Genomic DNA, 22,965 nt, shown 5'->3' on the forward strand with positions numbered 1-22,965 from the left:
AGCACTGCCTGAATTAGGATGCATACCTCGTTGAGGTAATTTCTAAAAAGACCACTTTCATTTAAATGTGAGCATTTTGGTTTTAAAATCATTCATGACTTATTGTTTTCAACCCTTTACTATGGGGGAAAAGGATGAACTAGGCATCATGATAATCAGTTTCAAGGAAAAGAACAGAACCAGAATTTGACTTTTGCATTTGTATTCCAGATAAAAACTCCCTGCAGAGTGTCTCTGAATTTTGCTACTAAGTTTACCATTTAGGTTTTCGACATTGTGACTCAAATAGCGTGGAGATAGAATCGTGAAAAAGCTAGGAGAAATAGATTGAGTTTATGCATTTAAAGTCAAACATACTTTATAGATAATAAATAATTTATAGATTAATTTATAGATACATTAATTTATATAGCAAATTAGGCTAATTAGGTAAGGCCAGAAGAAAATGAACTGAATTTTTGCAAAAATGTCAGACATTATGGAAAAGGAAGAAAACACTTCTGTACAGTAAGCTTTCTTTTAAAAAAACAACTTTGAAATTGGTCATGGTGTTTATTTAATTGATTTATAGTTTGCATAAATATATTTAGTATTCATTAAGGAAGATATTTGTGGTTCATTCTGTGAAAATTTGAGCATTTTGTTCTTCATCAGTTCTTTAACTCCTTATAGTATCATTATTTCTACAGAAAAATCAATTTTAATTTATATCACTATATCAGGTATATATCTCACAATAATTCTTAGAACTGCCTATTTCTTTAGGGAATTTTCCAAAACTCTAGGCCATGTCTACCTGATAACAACGTAACTAATTTACTACATTCAGTGGGTCATTGTGGTGGAGAATCATACTGGTTATTAATGATGTCTGCAAAATTTTTTTAAAATTTCATTTAAAAAATCTTTAAAAAATTTAAATTAACAGTGGGCATACAATATTATAGTAGTTTCATATATATGACATAGTGATTAGACACTTACATAATTTATGAAGTGATCACCCCAATAAATCTAGTACTCATCTGACATAATACATCTCCATAACTGTTTTTATAACTGGAAATTTGCACTTCTTAATCCCATCACCTTTCACCCATCCTCCCAACTCCCCTCTCATTTGGCAACCATCAATTTGTTCTCTGTGTCTATGAGTTTGTTTCTGTTCTGTTTGTTGGTTTTGTTTTTCGACTCCATTTATAAGTGGAATTATATGGCACTTGTCTTTCTCTATCTGACTTAGCTCATTTAGCATAATATCCTCTAGGCCCGTTCATATTGTCACAAATGGCAAGATTTCATTCTTTCTCATGGGTAATATTCTATTGTATATATATTCTATATATATGTACCACATCTTCTCTCTCCATTCATCTATCGATGGACAGACACTTAGCTTGCTTTCACACCTTGGCTCTCATAAATAATGCTGTGATAACTATGGGGTTGCATATATCTTTCTGAATTGGTGTTCTGGATTTCTTTGGATAAAGAGCCAGAATTGATAGGTCATATGCTAGTTCTATTTTGAATTGTTTGAGGGAACTCCCTACGGTTTTCCATAGTGGCTGCACCAATTTGCAATCCCGCCAACAGTGCACGAGGGCTCGCTTTGCTCCACATTCTTGGCAACACTAGTTTGCTGAATTTTGGCTGATAGCCATTCTGACAGGTGTGAGATGATACTTCATTGCAGTTTTATTTTGTGTTTTCCTAATGATTAGTGAGGTTGAGCATCTTTTCATATGTCTATTGGCCATATCTGTTATCATATGTTCTTTATGGAGAAATGTCTATACAGGTTGTCTGCCTATTTTTTAATGAGATAGTTTTTTGGTGTTAAGCTGTATGAGTTCCTTATATATTTTGCATATTAACCCCTTATTAGATGTAGCATTGGTGAATATCTTCTTCCATTCAGTAGGTTGTCTTTTTGTTTCATTGATGTTTCCTTGACTATAAAAAAAACTCATTAGTTTGATGCAGTCCCATTTATGTTTTCTCTCATTTCCCTCGCCTGAGGAGACATATAAAAACAGATTACTAAGAGCAAAGTTAGAATTTACTGTCTATGTTTTCTTCTAGAAGTATTTTATGGTTTCAGGTCTTACATTTAAGTCTTTAATCCATTTTGAGTTTATTCTTTTATATTGTGTAAGAAAGTGGTCCACTTTCATTCTTTTGCATTTATCTGTCCAGTTTTCTCAACACCATTTATTGTCCTTACCCCATTTTATATTCTTGCCTCCTTTGTCATAGATCAACTGACCATATGGGTGTGGGTTTATTTCTGGGCTCTTTTTCTGTTCCATTGGTCTATGTGTGTGTGTTTTTTATGCCAATACCATGCTGTTTTGATTACTATAGGCTTGTAGTATAATTTGATTTCGGGTAGTGTGATATCTGCAATTTTGTCAAGATTGCTTTGGCTATTCAGGGTCTTTTGTGGTTCCATATAAATTTTAGGATTATTTGATCTAGTTCTGCAAAGAATGCCACTAGTATTTTGATAGGAATTATACTGAATCTGTAGATTGCTTTGCAGAGTACGGCCATTTTAAGTGTGTTATTTTTTTTCTATCCATGAACATGGCACATCCTTCCATTTATTTGTATCTTCTTCAATTTCTTTCTTCAATGTTGTATTGTTTTTTGAATACAGGTCTTTTACATCAGTTAATTTATTCCTAGGTATTGTATTCTTTCTGATGGAATTATAAATAAAATTTTCTTAATTACTCTTTCTGATAGTTCATTATTGGTGTATAAAACTGCAACTGTTTTCTGAATATTAACTTTGTATCTTGCTACTTTACTGAATTTATTTATTAGTTCTGACAGTTTTTTGGTGGATTCTTTAGGGTCCTCTTTATAGTATCATGTCATCTGCAATAACGCTAGTTTTACTTCTTACTTTCCAATTTGGATGTCTTTTACTTCTTTTACTTGTCTGATTTCCGTGGCTAGGACTTCTAATACTATGTTGAATAAAAGTGATAGCAGTGGACATCTTTGTCTTGTTTCTGAACTTTAAAAAAAAGCTTTCAGTTTTTAAATATTGAGTCTGATGTTAGCTGTGGGTTTGTCACATATGGCCTTTATCATGTTGAGGTGTGATCCCTCTATCCCCACTTTGTTCAGAGTTTTTATCATATATGAGTGTTATATTTTATCAAATGCTCTTTCTCCATCTGTTGATATAATAATTTGATTTTGATCCTTTATTTTGTTTATGTGGTATATCACATTAATTGATTTGTGGATATTCAGCCAACTTTGCATCCCAGGACTAAATCCCAGTTGATCATGATGTATAATCTTTTAACATATGGCTGAATTAGTTTGCTAATATTTTGTTAAGAATTTTTGCATCTATTTTCATTATGGATATTGGCTGATAATTCTCTTTTTTTTTTTTATAGTGTCATCATCTGGTTTTGGTATCAAGGTAATGCTGGCTTCATAAAATAAGTTTGGAAGTCTTTCCTCTTCTTCAACTTTCTGGAATAGTTTGAGAAGAACAGGTATTAATCCTTTGAATGCTTGGTAAAATTTACCTCAGAAGCCATCTGCTCCAGGGCTTTTGTTTATAGGGAGTTTTTGATTACTAATTCTATTTTGTTAGTAGTTACTGATCTGTTCAGATTTTCTGTTTCTGCCTGATTCACTTTGTTTTTAAGTATTTATCTATTTTTTCCAGGTTGTCCAACTTGTTGACATATAACTGTTCATAGTATTTCCTGATAACCCTTTGTGTTTTTGTGGTATCAGTTGTCACTTCTCTTTTATTTTATTTATTTTATTTTCGGGGGGGAGGCCTTTTCTTTTTCTTGATGAGTCTGGCTAAAGGTTTATAAACTTTGTTTATTTCTTCAAAGAACCAGCTCTTGGTTTCATCGATCTTTTCTATTGATTTTTTTAATCCTCACCGGAGGACATTTTTTGTTCAGGTAGAGTGGGAGGGAGAGAGAGGAACAGAGAGAGAGAGAGAAACATCGATGCGAAAGGAACACATCGAGTGGCTGCCACCTGCACAACCGACCAGGGCCGGGGACAAACTGCAACCGAGGTACGTGCCCTTAGTGGGAACCGAACCCGGGTCTCTCAGAACCGCAGGCCGACGCTCTAACCGCTGAGCCAAACCGGCCAGGGCTTCTATTGATTTTTAAGATTCCATTTCATTTATTTCTGCTCTGCTCTTTATTATTTCCTCCCATCTCATCACTTTGGGCTTTGTTTGTTCTTCTTTTTTGTGGTTCCTTTAGGTATAAGGTTAGATATTTTTATTCAATAGTTTCTTGTTTCTTGAGGTAGGCCTGTATTACTATGAATTTCCATTTTAGAATTGCTCTGGCTGTGTCCCATAGATTCTTGGGTTGTTTTATTTTCATTTCATTTGTCTTGCGTTATTCTTGATTTCTTCCTTGATCTCATTGTTAACCTATTTATTGTTCAGTAGCATGTTATTTGACTCCCATGTGTTTGTGTTTTTAAGTTTTCTTCTTGTAATTGATTTATAGTTTCTTACTATTATGATTGGTGAAGATATTTATATGATTTCAACCTTCCTTACTGAGACTTGTTTTGTGGTCTAACATGTGATCTATCCTGGCAAATTTTCCATGTGAAGTGTGTGTGTGTGTGTGTGTGTGTGTGTGTGTACTACTTTTGGGTGAAATGTCCAAAAAGATCAATTAAGTACATTTGGTCTAATTTATCATTTAAAACCACTTTTATTTTTGATTTTATGTCTAGAAAGATCTCTCCATTGATGTCAATGGGGTGTTAAAGTCCCCCAGTATTATTGTATTGCTGTCAATCTCTTCCTTTATGTCCATAAATATATGCTTTAATATTTAGTTGCTCCTACATTGATATATAGATGTTTACAGAACTTATATCCTCTTGGTGGATGGAGTCCTCTATGATTATAAAATGCCCTTCTTTGTCTCTTGTTACAACCTTTGTTTTAAAGTCTATTTTGTCTGATATAAGTATTCTACCCTAGCTTTTTCATTTCCACTTGCAAGAAATACCCTTCTCTATCCCTTTACTTTCAGTCTGTATGTGTCTTTCAATCTTAAGTGGGTCTCTTGTAGGCCGCATATGTACAGGTATCATTTTTAAATCCATTCAGCCACCATCTGTCTTTTGATTGGAGCATTTTAGTCCATTTAGATTTAAAGTGATTATTGACAGATACTCAGGCTGACTGAGTATGAGGGCTGTCTCTGACTACAATGGATGAGTTGTTCTGCAGGGGCTCACCCCACAGAGCAGGAGTTGCTTTAATGAGGCTCTGGTGCCGGCAGAGTTCACTTAAGGAGCTGGTTTGATGTCTTCTGGGGTCATCCAAAGCCAGTCACTGGGTGTGTTGGTTCTGGAGGCTCTTGGGATGGGCTCTGGTGCAGGCCAAGGTCAGCTGCCATTTACCCAGCTTTGGATCACCTGGTGGGAGCTACAAAGTGATCTGAGATTGGCAGCCACTTGCTCTGTGCTTGGACATGCTTGAGAAAGGCTGTGCTGTGAACCAGGGTGGGCTGCACTAGTGCCGGGCTTTGGATCCTTTGGTGGGCACTATAATGTGAGCTAAGGCCTGTCACCTCTTGTACCAGGTTTGTGGCTGCTTAGCTGAAGCTGTGTTTCAGGCCATCACTGACCGCAGCTTATGCCAGGCTTGAGGTCACCTGATGGGAGTTACAATGCAGGCTGAGACTGGTCGTTACTTGTGCCAGACTTGGGGCCACTCAACATGTGGTAAAGGGTATGCCAAGGCCAGATGCTGCTTGTTTGGGGTTTGTGAGCCTTTAAGATAGTTTTGGTAAGTCTTCAGTTCCAGCTGGAGCAGGCCAGTTTTGTGGAGAAGCTGGTGGAAAGAAGCTTGGGCTGGAAGCACAAGTTGGGTGGAGTCTCAGGGAATCACCAGGTGGGGCCAACAGTGTTAGAGGGTTAATGGAGAAATCAGATTTCTGTCCACCTGTGCCTTACAGCTAAGGGCCCAACAAAGGAGCAACGGTGCCTGCCAGCTCTCCCATCCCCCGAGACAGCCACTCCAAACCCCTGGCTCTCCAGCCCTTACCCTGAAGCTAGTCAACTCTGTTCCTCTCCATAGTCCTTGGTGTTTTCTGAGCTGTTGGAACCCAGAGTGAGTGAGTTTGTTAGCAAGTGAGTCTTTGCATGGCCCCTCAAGAGGAAACCTGGGGCTCTAGAAGCTCTCCATCTCACTCAGCCACAATCCCCATCTGTTTTCACAGCCAGATGTTACGAGGACTCTTCTTCCTGGCACTGGTGCCCTGGGCAGGGTGGCTGGGCATGGGGATGGGACCCCTCACTCCTCAGGAGGGACCTCCATGGCTGAAGGAGCCCTCCCTATTCTTAACCACCTTTCTGTACGTCCACCTCTCCTAGCAGTGTGCAGTGACTACTTCTTTATATCCGCGGTCACAGGACTTCTGTTGAGCTGGTCTTCAAGTGGTTCTCAATGATGGCTGTTCTGTAATTTAGTTGTGCTTTTGATGTGGTCATAGACGGAGGCAAGCACAGCATTTCCCTACTCTGCCACCTTGACTGGAAGTCACATTTTTAGCTTACTGATAGAAATTTTAACTCTGCTGGACAAAACAAAGTTATAGTATACATCTTCGATTTACTTCATAATTTCTGTCTCCATTGTCTCCTCAGAGGCCATTTTAATTCTATAAGCTGTTCTCTAAATGGCTCCCGTATAGCCTGAAAGAGGAACTGACTTCATTTCGTGAACAATCTCCTCGCAGGCATTGGTCTTGGAACCACCCCAGGCAGACTGCAGGTGAAAGGAAGGTCTTCGGAGGAAAGATAAAAGCATTTGAAAAATTCTCGTGTAGTCACCGTGTGGAGAACACTGCCTCACACCACAGCATTCCTTTCGCGTGCAGATCTGGTTGAAAAGGGTGCTCCCCAGTATGCCACCGAAGACCCACTTGCTGGGCACCCGTCAGAGTAGAGAGACTGGTCGAAGGCAGAGCCAGGACTAAGGAAACACGCTGTCATAGGGAAAAGGGGCGTGTGAACTGAATCACCCTGGACACACGAGTCAAATTCTCATCTACAGAGAAACCAAGAAAAGCTGAAACAATGGCGAGAAGGAGGCATGGAGGTGGCCTGGAGTTTTGGAGAAAAGTGATTAGTTTTGTTGAAATACTTTTGATTTAGGATCGATTTAAATAGGACATTTCCACAGCCAGATTAAATTATGAGTGGGATTTGACTACAACCACACATATACCCCAAAAGACTATGACATCTAAAATTTGACAATGTTGCTCCTTTATGTGTTCAGTCATTTCTAAAGCATTTCTAAACTGGGAAAAGAAAAAGACTTGAAAAGGATGATAGAGTGGCTGTCTGGGCAGAAATAAGCTTCATGAAGAAACATACACAGAAAGAGACAGGTTATTTTAAAAAGCCCTGGAGAACCTAATAAAGCTGAATTAAGAAGGCTATTAGATAAGTTTTCAAGCACCATAAGCACTATCTTGCATCTAATAGGCTGTTAGTATTCTAAAGCTTTGGTTTATTTTCGACTATGCATAATGTTTCTACTTTACTTTTTGGTTCCTCCCCAAACAAGACAGGTTTCACCAGATTTGGAGTAGGGAGAGATCTGAAATAACCATTGGGATTTAACCCCCAGGGAGTATGTTGATGATAACTCATCTGGAGTATCCAGATGAGCTGGATAACCACTTATTGGCAAATGCCCCGAGGTCTGTGTGGTTCAGGATGGAGAGCACTCATGGGTCTAGGCTTAGCACCTTCATGTGGGCTCCCACAGTTACACTGCCTTATGATTCTGGATTCATTTCTCTCTCTCTTAGATGAAATGATATTACGCCTTTAAAAAAAATTAAATTTATTGGGGTGGCATTGGTAATAGGATCATATAGGTTCGAGTGTACATTTCTATACTACATGCTATGTATATTGCATTGTGTTTCCATCACCATATATTTGATTTTGACCCCCTTTGCCCTATACTGCCAAACTGGTACAGCCAAACTGGTACAGCCACTATGGTAAACATATGGCGGTCCCTTAAACAGTTAAGAATAGAGTTACCATGGGACCTAGCAATCCTTCTTCTCGGTATCTACCCAAAAGACTTGAAAACATTTATTCGCAAAGATATATGCACCCCTATGTTCATCGCAGTGTTGTTCATGGTGGCCAAGACATGGAGACAACCAAAGTGTCCTGCCATAGAGGATCTGATAAAGAAAACGTGGTACATGTATGCTATGGAATACTACTCAGACACACGATGAAATACTGCCTTTTGCAACAACATGGATGGACCTTGAGAATATTATGCTGTTACTGTCTCCTCTTCAAAGTAAGGGTAATAAGGCATGACCCCCTCCCAGGTTTGTTTTGAGAATCAGATGCAAAACATATGTGGAAGTGGTTTGGACAAAGGTAAGCTTTTTTAGGCTAAGTCAACCAGAGAATGGTGACAACAGTTACAATTAGAAAGAAATGTGTGGGTAGTACAATGTAAGTCTTTACATCTCTCTTAAAATTGGATGATATGCTCACTTAAAGTTGCTAGATAATTAGTGTTTAATGGTCACATGGTTATTGTAGTAAAGAACTTCACAGAAGCCTCTTCAAATAGTTGGCCTGTGAGCTTTATTATATTTGATCATCCATGCCTTAGAGCATTTATGTAGGATGAATGAAATTGGACCTAGGCCAGGTGTAGATGAATTCAGTTGTCTTGATTCAGTGGCACTTGACTTGTTGGAGCTTCTTGAAGTACAATGGCTATAGAGAATGAATGAATTTGGCCCCGAATTAATTCGGGGGCACTGAAATCCCGGCACACACCCCACTCTGACCAACAGACGTGTAAATCCCACAATTTGAATTAGATCATTTTGATATAAGCCAAACAGGGACATACTTTCCATGAAAGTATATTAAGACTTTTTGTCTTTTCCCCCAAGTGTATAGCAATGAAAACCAAGAGATATATTATACCTTTGCCAAGGCTTTCTTTGACCAGCAATACAGAGCCTGGGCGTTGGGAACCATGGGGTAATGCACAGAATGGAGCTCCCAGGCAGTTAAGTTCACCCAATTTGCCTGAGGTTATATAGACACTGGTCAGCTCAATAGCTAGGAAATAACCACTCAGTTACTTATTTGTGGGTACTCAGCACATGGTTACATATTTCCCAGGTAGACTTTTCAGAGCCTACATATAAAGACACAAGGGGAATCAGATTATAACGATTCTTTTACAAACTCATAGAAATGGCATAACTATACACTACATCATGTACCACCGTTCTGCTACACACACCACCACACATTTCCGAATTTATAGTGGATAGGGGATGGCGAAAATGATTACCTGTTGCTCTCACATTAGGTTCCATCTAAAACTTGTCTCACTTGTATGACCCCCATCCCTTCAATAGATGAGGATGTGTTAGATCATAATTCCACCTCCCCCACCACAGGCCTTCTTGTCCTGGGTTTGTGTCCTGTGTGCTCCAATGCAGAGGCTTCTGCCTGAGTGTCTAATGTCACACACTGGCTAGGCAATGGGGATTCCATGATGGTTCTGCAGCAAACTTACTTTTGCCCAGCTTCTCCTTGGCCCGCACAAGGTCCATACTTATACGCGTACACCAAGCGAGGGATAAAGTCAGATGTTATCGCTATGACAAACGCATTTGTAATAACAGACAGAATTCCGATGCCTTCCAGGATTCCATACCAGATTCCTATCCAAAGAGAAGTGTTGTATTAATACCAAACACACAGCAGAGGTAATACGCATGGCATGAATCGGGGTAACTAATTTTCAATAGTTCTTTCCTAGGGTCCTTTCACCCTTCCAAATACTGATACTTGCAAACGCCTGGGCAGTGAAGGACTTTCTGTGAAAGCGCCCAATGCTTACACCTTAAACACTCAATCAGGATCACACATAAGTAGAGAATTCTGGCCAATGACAAGGCACCCAAACCCTCTCTGATAAGTTTGGCATATGCAATGTCATGCTGCCACCAGCTCCTTAGGAGTACAGACAGGGTCCCTTAATTCATGTTTGTGGGCCCAGTACCTGACACACTACCGGGATAGGAGCTCACTGAATGTGTGTTTATTTCAAGTGGAGATTAAAAGACCACTGTGGGCCAAATACATCCACACTCAATCCTCTTCCCCACACATGGGCTGAGCACCTGCCTGCCCAGTACTAAGCACTGGATGCTGACATGAATGAAAGACAGTCTCTCATCTCAGGCAGCTCTCGCGAGGCTGCAGCTGACTCAACTCAGCATCTCTGGTCAAAGACCAAAGGCCATCCCCGCCTTGAGGAAAACGGGATCCAGCATCATGTGACCCAGGCATTCATTCAGGAAAGAGCAAAACAAATTAAGCTGATGGACAATCTACTTTGAAAAGAAAGTAAGGGATACTCAAAATTAGATTCCAAAGCCTTAAGACAGAAATAGCTACACTGAGAATTTATTTAAGTACAAATTCGCTGGCCCTGGAAATGATAAATCTCTGAACAGGCAGCTTTACCTCTTACCTGATATTATTTAAAGCTAACCCAATTTTTCTTTTGCAAGAGTTAGTTGACTCATCTTACATGGAAACCATAGTAAAAAAAAATCTAAAGTTGGTGTCTGTTTTTATTTTATCTACCAGGTGGTTCGTATGTTTTACAACACATACCCAAATCCAACTTACCTATGTCTTTGGCCCTTGAAGCTAAAGGCCGCCTCCACTGCGTGACAAATTTGTACGCATCGAGTCGAATCTCAATGACGTTATTCAGTAAGGCCAGGAGCGGTGCTAGGGGGAAAGCTGCCACGAAGATGGTTGTGAATCCAAACTGCAGAACTGGAGGGAAAGCAGAAAAGCGGATTGGCTTCCCATGATTGTTTTCAGAAGAATACCAATAGGAATTCCTCATTGTTTTAGCCACACTTCCTGCCAATACCAAAGCGCAGGGGACAGAAAGGCGGGCAGCTCCTGAAAAGAGAGGCACTTGGGGGCTTGCGAGCAGTGGCATCCTGGACGCCATGATCAGCCCCAGGGTCCCGATCTCCGCTCGGTACCATTCTCTGATAATGGGACCAGGGGTCCTTGGAGAAATATTTGATTCCAGAGCTATGGCAGGGAAAATAGGAGATGAGCCTGGAATACTTTGTGATGTCAGAGAGTTAAGAAGTCCTTGAAAAAGGATGGGACACATCAACAGGACACAGGAGAAACTTGAAGGAGCGCCCAATGGCCAAAGCTGGGACAATTTGTACAACAAAATGATGGTATTGGATTATAACCTAAAGACTAAGTGTCTAAGTCCATACTGATAAAAATATATACTGATCTAAATAAATAATTGAATAAACACCTAAATGGGGGAGAAGAGACCACTATTCCTTAAGGTAGAATTCTAATTAATAAATGTAAAAGGAAGAAAATAGAAAATTACCATTGATCAAATGTCATGGTAATGATTGTTGAAGGCAAGAACCATCAAAGAATGTTAAAATGAGCAGAGAGAAGCATATTTGCATATTATTAAAGTATTTCCTCACATGTTATTAATTACAAAGGAATTTAAATTAGTATCTTTACAATGGAGAAACCTGGTAGATGCCACTTTAACCAAGTGATCAAAGTTAATATCACCAGTAAAGACACTTACTGACATCATATATTTCTGATATAATATGCTGAGGAGGTTACAGAACCATTTCTGTGGTACTTTTGCCAAAAATGCATAACCTCAACCTAATCATGAGAATATATCATACAATCTCAAATTGAAGGACCTTCTACAAAACTACTGACCAGTAATCTTCTACTGTCAAGATCATGATCATGTCAAGATTATAAAAAACAAAGACTTAAACTTGGGTAAACTAAGGAGATAACAACATCTAAATGCAATATTGAATCCTGAATGGATCATGGACCCAAAATTAAATAGTGGAACAACTGGCATATAAGTAATATCATACAGAATTTGTCTATCTCTGTCTGACTTATCTCACTTAGCATAATATGCTCATGTTGTTGCAAATGGCAGGGTGTCCTTCTTTTACACAGTTGAATAATATTCCACTGAATATACTACTTCTTCTCTCTATCCATTCATCCATTGATGGACACTCAGGTTTTTTTCATATCGTGGCTACTGTGAATAATGCTGCAATAAATATGGAAGTTGAATAATCTTTAATATCCTGTTTTCATTTACTTTTGGTATATAGCCAGAAGTGTAATTGCTGGGTCATATGGTAGATCTATTTTTAATTTTTTGAGGAATCCCAATATTGTTTTCTATAGTTGTTGAAACAATTTACAGTCTTGCCAACACTGTACAAGGGCTCCCTCTTCTCCATGTCCTCACCAACACTTGTCTCTTATCTGTTTGATAGCAGCCACTCTAACAGGTGTGAGGTGATATCTATCTCAACTTGGTTTTCATTTGCACTTCCCTGATGATTAGTGATGTTGAGCATCTTTTCATATACCTGTTGCTCATTTGAAAAATGTCATCTTTGAAAAATGATCAATTCCTCTGCTAATTTTTAAATAAGATTTTTTTTTTTTTTGCTATTGAGTTGTATGAGTTCTTTATATATTTTGGATATTAACCCCTTATCTGAAAAAAAAGTATGTGTGTGTGTGTGTGTGTGTGTGTGTGTGTGTGTAAAATGTTTCTTTTGCTGTGCAGTCTTTGAAGTTTGCTACAGTTCCATTTGTGGACTTTTGCTTTTGGTATCATATCCAGAAAATCATTGCCAACAACAATGTCAGGAACTTCTCAGTGCTTTCTTCTAAGAGTTTCATGGTATCAGGTCTTATGTTTAAGTCTTTAATACATTTTGAGTTAATTTTTTGGAGTAATTTAAGACAGAATGTCCAATTTCATGGTTCTGCATGTGCTTATCCACTTTTCCCATTACCATGTGTCACAGAGATTATCCTTTCCCCATTGGATGTTCTTGTCTCCTTTGTCAGATATTAGTTTGTATTTGTAAGGGTTTAATTCAGTTCCATTGGTCTAAGTATCTGTTATTTTTGGTGCCAGTACCATATTGTTTTGATTACTGTCGCTTTGTAATATAGTTTTAATGCAGGAAGTGTGATGCTCCCAGCTTTGTTCTTTATTTCCTCAGGATTGTTTTGGCTATTCAGGATCTTTTATGGTTCCATTTAAATATTAAATTTATTTTTCCTATTTCTGTGAAGAATCCCATTGGCATTTTGATGAAAATTACATTGAATCTATAGATAGCTTTAGGTAGTATGAACATTTTTAACAATATTAATTCTTCTGATCTATAATAACAGATGTCTTTCCATTTGTTTATGTCTTCTTTGGTTTCTTTCAGCAAGGTCTGTAGTTTCCATTGCACAGATCTTTCACTTGATTAAATTTATTCCTAGGCATTTTATTGTTTGTTTGTTTGTTTGTTTGTTTGTTTATCCTCACCTGAGGACATTTTTTCATTTTTTTGTTCAGATAGAGTGGGAGGAAGAGAGAAAGAGAGAGAAACATCTACGTGAAAGGTACATATCGAGTGGCTACCACCCACACGACCCAACTAGGGCCGGGGATAAACTGCAACCCAAGTACATGCCCTTAGCAGAAACCGAACCTGGGTCTCTCTGGACTGCAGGCTGACGCTCTAACCGCTGAGCCAAACCGACCAGGGTGCATTTTATTGTTTTGATGCTACTGAAAATGGGATAGTTTATTTTTTCAGATGTTTCCTTACTAGTGTAGAATAATGCAACAGATTTCTGTATGTTTATTTTATATCCTGCAATTTTACTGAAACTTGATTACCTCCAATAGTTTTTTGTTGAGTCTTTAGGATTTTCTATGTACAAAATCATAACTTGCAAATGGCAACAATTTTACATTTTTTCCTAGTTGGATATCTTGAATATCCTGTATTGAATAGAAGTGGTGAGAGTAGAAATCCTGTCTTGTTCCTGATCTTAAAGGAAAAATTTCCAATTTCTGTTCATTTAGTATAACCTGCAGGTTTGTCATACGTGGCCTTTATTATGTTGAGTTATGTTTCTTCTATATTCAATTTGTCAAGGGTCTTTTTTTTAATCATGAAAAGACACTGCATTTTGTTAAATGCTTTCTTTGCATCTATTGAGATAATCATGTAATTTTTATCTTTCAATCTGTTAATGTGATGTATTGCATTGATTGACTTGTGTATGTTGAACCAGCCTTGCAGCCCATGGATAACTTCCACTTAGTCACAGTTTTAAATTGTTTTGAGGTGTTCTTGAATTTGGTTTCGTAATATATTGTTGATAATTTTGCATCTGTATTGATCAGGGATATTTGTTTATAGTTTTCTTGTGTTCTTATCTGGTTTGGGTATCAGTGATGCTGGCCTCATTGGAAATGTTCCTTCCTCCTCAATATTTTGGAAGAGCTTTAGAAGGACTGGCATTGACTCTTTAAATGTTTGGTAGAATCCATCAGTGAAGCCATTTGGTCCTGGGGTTTTCTGTGGTGGGAGGTTTCTGGTTATGACTTAATCTCTTTACTAATTGGTCTTTCAGATTTTCTATTTCTTTCTGATTCAGTCTTGGTAGGTTGGTTGTTTCCAGAATTTATTAATTCCACCAAGGTTATCTATTTTGTTGGCCTGTAACTGTTTAGAGTAGTCTAATAATCCTATGTTTTTCTGTAGTATCAGAGTAATATCTCCTCTTTCACTTCTACTTTTATTTATTTAAGTCTCTTTTTTCTTAGTCTACTTAAACATTTGCTAATTTTGTTTATCTTTTGAAAAAAACCAGCACTTAGTTTTCTTGATTCTATTGTTTTTCTGGTCTCTATTTCATTTTTTCCCCTGCCCTTATCTTTATTATTTACTTGCTTCTGCCATCTTTGGGCTTAATTTGTTCTTTTCGAATTCCTTGAGGTGTAATATTACGTTGTTTACTTGACATCTTTCTAAGTTCTTAATATATGCATTCATTGGTAAAAAAAAGTTCCTCTCAGAACTGCTTATGCCTCATCCTATTACTTTTGATATGTTCTATTTCCATTTTCATGCACTTTGAGATAATTCTTTATTTCCTTTTTGATCTCTTCTTTGACCTTTTGGTTATTTGGAAGTGTCTACTTTATTTTCCATATATCTGTAGGTTTTCCAGCTTTCCTCTTGTTGTCTTCTAATTTCATACCATTGTGGTCAGAAAAGATAGTTGGTAATATTTAAATTTGCTAGGAATTGTTTTGTGTTTTATCATATAATATATCTTAGAGAGCGTTCTGTGTGCATTTGAGAAGACTGCGTATTCTGCTTCTATTTGATGGAATGGTCTCTCTATATATTAAGTCTTTTTTTTTTTTTTTCCAAAGTATGGTTCAATTCCAATGTTTCCTTACTGATTTGCTGTTTAAATGATCTACCCATTGCTGACAGTGAGAAACTGAAGTTCCTTACTATTATTGTATTGTTGTCTCTTTCTTGCTTTAGATTTATTAGTATTTGCTTAAAATATTTCAGTGCTCCAATGTTAGGTGCATGTATATTTCAGACTTACCTCCTCTTGATGTATTGACTCCTTTATCATTATATAATTAGCTTCTTGGTCTGTTGTTACTGTTTTTTGGCCTGAAATCTATTTTGTCTGATGTATATACGACTACTCCCACTTTCTTTTAATTTTCACTTGCATGTAATATCTTCTTGCATCCCTTCACTTTGAGTTTATTAGTCTCCTGTAGGCAGCACATAGATGGGTCTTGTTTTTTTCTTAATGCACCCAGCCACTATATTCCTTTTGATTGATGAATTCAATTCATTTCCATCAGAGAGATTATTGATATGGAATGGCTTACTTTTGCCATTTTATTCTTCACTTTCTGGTTGTTTTGTATATAGATTGTTTCTCTTTCCCTCTGTTTCGGTCTACCTCTGTAAATTGGTGGGTTTCCTTGGACATATGCTCAGTCTCCCTTTTTCATGTTTTGTGAGTCTACTCTAGATTTTTGCTTTATGGGTACTATGAGGTTTACATAAAGTATCTCAGATAAAACAGTTAATTTTATGCTAGTAACAACTTATCTTTGTTTCCTTTTAAAGACTCTACCTGTATTCCTCCCCTTTTATATTTTTGATGTTACAATTTATCTCTTTTTACGCTGTGAATTTAACAATAGTAACTATAGTTATTTTTACTCCCCTTTCCTTTAATTTTATACTACAGTTAAGTTGTTAATATATCATTCTAATATAGTTTTTTTCTTTATTTCCTTATCTTCCATTAATTTCTCCCATATATTTTTCACCTCTATAAGTCCCAAACCCTTTTTGTCTCCTCACTTTCCCAACATTTATCAACCTTTGTCAAAATGGTATATAAGGCCCCTAGTTTAATCCTAGTTTAATTACCTTAACTTTCATTCTTAAATTTTTTATTTTACCCACTGACCCACCCATCTCCCTTTGGCAGCCATCAGCTTGTTCTCTATATCTATGGGTCTGTTTTTGTTTCACTTATTAATTTTTTTTTTACATTCCACATATAAGTGATATCATACAGTATTTATCGTTCTCTGTTTTACTTCACTTAGCATAATACTCTTTAGGTCCATCCACGCTGCTGCAAATGGAAAGGTTTCTTTTTCATGGCTATGTAATATTTTATTGTATATATATACCACATCTTCTTTATCCATTCATCTATTGATGAACACTAGGTTGCTTCTACATCTTGGCTATTGTAAATAATGCTGCAATGAACATAGACGTGCATCTAACTTTTCAAATGAGTGGTTTTGTTTTCTTTGATAAATACCCAGAAGTGGAATTTCTGGGTCATCTGGTAGTTCTATTTTAATTTTTTGAGGATCTTCAATACTGTTTTGCATACTGATGACACCAATTTACAATCCTGTCAATAGTGTACAAGGCTTCTGTTTTCTCTACATACTTGCCAATACTTGCTGTTTGTTGATTTTTTTGATAATTGTCATTCTGACAGGTATGAGGTGATATCTCATTATGGTTTTGATTTGAATTTCCCTAATGATAAGTGATGTTGACCATTTTTAAATGTCTGTTGGACATCTGTATGTCCTCTTTGGAATGTCTGTTCAGGTCCTCTGTCCATTTTTTTAATTGGACTGCTTTTCAAGGTGTTTTATGAGTTGTTTATATAGTCTGTATATTAAACCTTTATTGGATGTATTTTTGGCAAATATCTTCCCCACTCACTAGTTCATCTTTTTGTTTTGTTGATGTTTTCTTTGTTCTATAAAAGCTTTTAAATTTGTTTATTGTTTCTTTTGTCATCTTTGCCCAAGAAGACATATCCAAAAATATATCGCTAAGATTGATGTCAAAGGATTTACTGCCTATCTTTTCTTCTAGAAGTTTTATGGTTTCAGGTCCTACATTTAAGTCTTTAATCAATTTTGAGTTTAATTTTTTATGTGGTGTAAGAAAGTGATACAATTTCATTTTTTTTTTTTTTTGCATGTATCTATCAAGTTTTCTCAACACCACTTATTGAAGAGACTGTATTTATCCATTATATATCTTTGCTTCCTTTGTCGTAGATTTATTGACCATACAGGTGAGGATGTATTTCTGGGCTTTTTATTCTTTTCTATTGATTGATGTATCTGTTCTTATGCAAGTAAAATACTGTTTAGATTATTGTAGCTTTGCAGTATAGTTTTAAATCAGGTCATAGGATAACTCCCACTTTGTTCTTTCTCAAGGTTTCTTTGGTTATTCAGGGTCTTTTGTGGTTCATATACATTTCAGGATTAGTTCTAGTTTTGAGAAGAATGCCTTTGGTGAAATGAATCTGTATATTGCTTGGGGTAGTATGGACATTTTAACAATATTAATCCTTCAAATCCATGAACATGATATATCTTTCCATTTGTATCCTCTTCAATTTCTTTCTTCAGTGTCTTATAGTTTTCAGAGTACAGGTCTTTCACGTCTTTGGTAAAATTTACTCATAAGTATTTTATACTTTTTGATGTAGTTGTAAAAGGGATTGTTTTCTTAATTTCTCCTGATTATAATTGCTGTATAGAAATGCCACATGTTTCTGTGTACTGATTTTGTATTCTGTTACTTTACTGAATTCATTTATTAGTACTAACAGGTTTTTGGTGGAGTCTTGAGGGTTTTTATCATAAAAGGATGTTAATCCATTTATATTCTAATGGGGTACAGTCCTTTGTAGGTTACAGTACTCCTCCCTTATTTGCGGTGGTTACATTCCAAGATCCCCAGTGGATGCCTAAAACTGCAGATAGTACTGAACCCTAAATAGAATATGTTTTTTCTTAGACATACACGCCTATGATGAAGTGTAATTTATAAATTATGCATGCTAAGTTTAACAGCAACTAATAATAATAGAACAACTATAACAATATACTGTAATAAAAGTTATGTAAATGTGGTCTCTCCCACAAAATATCTTATTATATTATACTTACTCTTCTGCTTGTGATGATATATACAATGATTACAAGATGAGGTGAAGTAAGGTGAATGATGAAGGCACTGTGATATAGTGTTAGATTACTATAAAGGTTATTTGAACACAAGCACCACAATACTGTGTTGACCTGATAACCAAAATGACTTAGTGACTAATGGGTAGGCACTATTTACAGCGTAGATACACTGGACGAAGGAATGATCCATATCTTGGGCAGGATGGAGCAGGGCAGCATGATAGTTTACCATGCTGTTGAGAATGGTACAGAATTTAAAACTTATGGGTTGTTTAATTCTGGAATTTCCCATTTAATATTTTTGAACTGCAGTTGACCATCGTTAACTGAAACCATGGAAAATAAAACCACAGATAAGGAGGGACTACTATACTCCCCCCTCACCCCCTGGCTGCCTTTAAGATTCTTTATCATTGATTTTTGAGAGTTTCATTATACTGTGTCTTGGAGAAGGTCTTTTTGCATTGTGATAATAGGGTGCTCTATTAGCTTTGTAGACTTGTATGTTCAGTTCCTTCCAAAGATTTGAGAAGTTCTCAGCTATTATTTCTTTAAATAAACTCTTTGCCGCATTCTCCTTCACCAATATTCTTACATTTGCCTTTCTGGTCAGATGTGATTGCTCTCATAGGGTTTCTTCACTTAAAAAAAATCTATCTTCTAACTAAATTATTTCTGTATTTTTATCCTCCAAGTTATTTTATTTTTTTTCATCTGATCTTCCCTGTTACCTCTGCTGTCTATTGCTTTCTTCATCTCATTCACTGGATTCTTTTTTTCCCCCATTTCATTCACTGAATTCTTCAGCTTCAGAATTTGTTTGGTTCTTTTTGATAATTTCAGTCTCTTTGGTATAAAGCTTCTGTTCATCAATTTTATTCATGAGTTTATTGAATTGCCTTTCTCAATTTTCTTGTAGCTCACTGATTTTCTTCATAACAGGTATTTTGAATATTTTTTTTATCAGTTAGATCACAATATTCCATGCCTTTGAGTTCAGTTTCTGGAGAAATGTCATTTTTTGGTGACATATTTCTTTGATTTTTTTCATAGTATTTGTTATGTACTTGCACTTTTACATTTGAAGTAGCAGACACCTTTCTTAGTTAAAAATATTTATGTTTACTTTGTTTTTTAAAATTCAAGACTGCTTGCCTATTAATTTTTTTTTTTTTATGCTCACCCGAGGAAACTTTTCGATATTTTGTTCAGATAGAGTGGGAGTGGGGAGGAGAGAGAGAAACATTAACATGAAAGGGACACATTGAGTGGTTGCCACCCACACAACCCCAACCAGGGCCAGGGACAAACTGCAACCGAGGTACATGCCCTTAGCGGGAACCGAACCCGGGTCTCTCTGGACCGCAGGCCGATACTCTAACCGCTGAGCAAAACCGGCCAGGGCTAATTTTTACTGTATGTCAGATATGTGAAAGCTCTAGGTCAAGGTCGGCGGACTACAGCCTGCAGGCCAACTCCGGCCAGCTATCTGCTTTGTTTCTTTTCGGAGACTGAGTTCTGCCCTTTGCAAGGTTTTAAGATTAGCTCCTTGAACTCTTCCCTGTCACAATTATAACATGACTTCACAGCATAAAAAGTAAAAGTTGACAGAACAAGAGGAGAATAAGGTAAATCCACAATCATATTTGGGAATTTTAACACCATTTTTTTTAGTACCTAGTAGATGGACTAGACAAAGTATAAAAATGACGTAGAAGATTTAAATAACACAAGTAATAATCCTTGCCTATTGGATACGCATAGAATATTATACTCAACAATCGCAGAACACACTTGAAACACTTATCAAAATAGACAATATGCAGGGCATAAAGCAAGTCTCAACACACAAGGGTGAGAACAAGTAGGTTTATAGTTGTAATACAAATAAATAATACAAGAATAAACTCTGTGTTTTGTGTACACACAACTGTAAACCTACATTTGCCCACCCATTTATCATAGAACTGAAATAACGTAGAGAAGACTATACTTTGGCCAGAGTGAAATTACATTAGAAATTAATAGCAAAGGGATAATTAGAAAATCTCCAAATGTTGGTTATCAAGTAACACATTCCTAAAAAACACATAGGTCAAAAATAAATTATAATGGCAACTGGAAAATGTCTTTTTTTTTTTTTTTCCATTTTTTGTTCAGGTAGAGTGGCAGGGAGAGAGAGGAACAGAGAGAGAGAGAGAAACATCGATGTGAAAGGAACACATCGAGTGGCTGCCACCCACACAACCGACCAGGGCCGGGGACAAACTGCAACCGAGGTACGCGCCCTTAGCGGGAACCGAACCCCAGTCTCTCAGGACCGCAGGCCTACGCTCTAACCGCCGAGCCAAACCGGCCAGGGCTTTTTTTTTTTTTTTTTTAATCCTCACCCGAGGATATTTTTCCATTTTTTGTACAGATAGAGTGGGAGGGAGAGAGAGGAAGGGAGACAGAGAGAGAAACATCGATGTGAAGGGACACATCGAGTGGCTGCCACCCGCACGACCAACCAGGGCCGGGGACAAACTGCAACCGAAGTACGTGCCCTTAGCGGGAACCGAACCCGGGTCTCTCTGGACCGCAGGCCGACGCTCTAACCGCTGAGCCAAACTGGCCAGGGCGAAAATGTCTTGATAATGAAAACACAGCATATCAAAACTTACAGGATGCAGCTACAGCAGTATTCAAAGAGAAAATTATAGCTCTAAATGCCTACATTAGAAAAGCAGAAAAATGGAAAATTATTGATTTAAGCATCTAATTTTGAAAAAAGAGAAAATTAAACCAAAAGAACATATAAAGAATAAAATAAGGATAAGAAAAGAAATAAATAAAATAGCAGGCAAATGAATATTAGTGAAAAACCTCAAAATCCGAAGTTAGCATTTTAAAAAGATTAATAAACCTCTATAGCCAGAATGTTAAAAAACAGAAAAGCACAAACTATGGACTTAGGAATGGAAAGACATCATTGAACTTTATATACATTAAAAGTCAACAAGAGGGTACAATTTTCTTTCAAATTAAAAAATTTAGATGAAGTAAACAAGTTTCTTTAAAAGCACAATAAAAAATAGCTTATCAAAATGGATACTAAAATAAATAGAACATCTAAATAGTCCTATGTCTATTAAATAAATTAAATCTATACAGGCATACCTCATTTTATTAGGCTTCTCCTCACTGTTCTCCACAGACATTGTGTTTTTTACAAATTGAAAGCTTGTAGCAACCCTGTGCTGGATAAGCTATTGGTGACATTTTTCCAGCAGGTTCAGATGATGGTTAGCATTTTTTAGCAATAAAGTATTTTTAAGGTATGTGCATTGCTCTTTATACATAATTCTTTTGCACACTTAACAGATTACAATATAGTGTAGATATAACTCTTATATGCACTGGGGAAAATACAAATTTTGTGTGCCTCACCTTATTGTGTTATTTGCTTTACTGCAGTGGTCTGGAACTGAACCACAATATCTCTAAGGTATGCCTGTAGTTAAAAACCTTCCTCGAAAGAAAATTTCATGTCCACCTACTTTCATTGTGAATTCTTCCAAATAGGTAAGAAATAAATAATAGTAGTCTTACACAAACCATTTAGGAGAATAGGAAATCAAAGGAAAATTATCTAACATTTTAAGAGGCCATCATAACAATTATACCAAAATCTGAAAGAAAACATCACAAGAAAAAAAAGTATACTATGTTTTGTGATCTTATATACAAATATCATAAGCAAAATATTAGCAAAAGTTTGGCAATTAAAGAAAAAAAGCATTATGACCAAGAGGAGATTATATATTTATATATATTATATATAATATATGTTATATATTATATAACTTATATAAATTATATGTAATATACATAATTCACCATATTAATAGAACTTAAAAGAAAACTGCATCATTATTTCAGTAGATTTAGAAAAATGATTTGCTAGATTTTGATAGCTACTTATAAGAATTCTGGGCAACCTAAGAATATAAGTAAACTTCTTTAACCCGATAAATGGTACGCACGTGGCTGGGTGGGGCGGGAGATAAACAGGCAGAGCACAGACGATTTTTAAGGCAGTGAAAATACTTTGTATGTTATTATAATGATGGATATATGTCATTATAAATTTGTCCAAACCCACAGAATCTAAAATACCAACAGTGAACCCTAAAGTAAACTGTGGTCTTTGGGTGATTATGATATGTTAATATAGGTTCATCCTTGGTAAAAAATGTACAGTTTTGGTGAGAGGTGTTGATAATTTGGGGTGCCATGCATGGGCAGGGAACATATGGAATATCTCTGTACCTTCCTCTCAACTTTTTGGTAAACCTAAAACAACTCTAAAAAATTCAATGACTTCTAGTCAAGATGAGAGAGTAGGTAAACTCTGCTCCCATCCTCCCACAACCACATCA

At 36.6% G+C, this 22,965-nt stretch overlaps 1 protein-coding gene across 1 annotated transcript in view; it reads right to left on the minus strand.

Moving 5' to 3' along the window:
- Positions 1–22,965, minus strand: part of ANO4 (anoctamin 4) — a 289,216-nt gene that overhangs the window by 19,186 nt on the left and 247,065 nt on the right. The window contains exons 22-23 of the mRNA XM_036251806.1: positions 10,747–10,899; positions 9,623–9,770 (exon numbers count right to left, since the gene is read on the minus strand). Of these exons, the coding sequence (XP_036107699.1) occupies positions 9,623–9,770; positions 10,747–10,899 (301 nt within the window). The remainder of the gene's footprint in view (positions 1–9,622; positions 9,771–10,746; positions 10,900–22,965) is intronic.

This window comes from Molossus molossus, unplaced genomic scaffold, assembly GCF_014108415.1.
Source record: "Molossus molossus isolate mMolMol1 unplaced genomic scaffold, mMolMol1.p scaffold_m16_p_10, whole genome shotgun sequence".
Taxonomy (NCBI): Eukaryota; Metazoa; Chordata; class Mammalia; order Chiroptera; family Molossidae; genus Molossus; species Molossus molossus.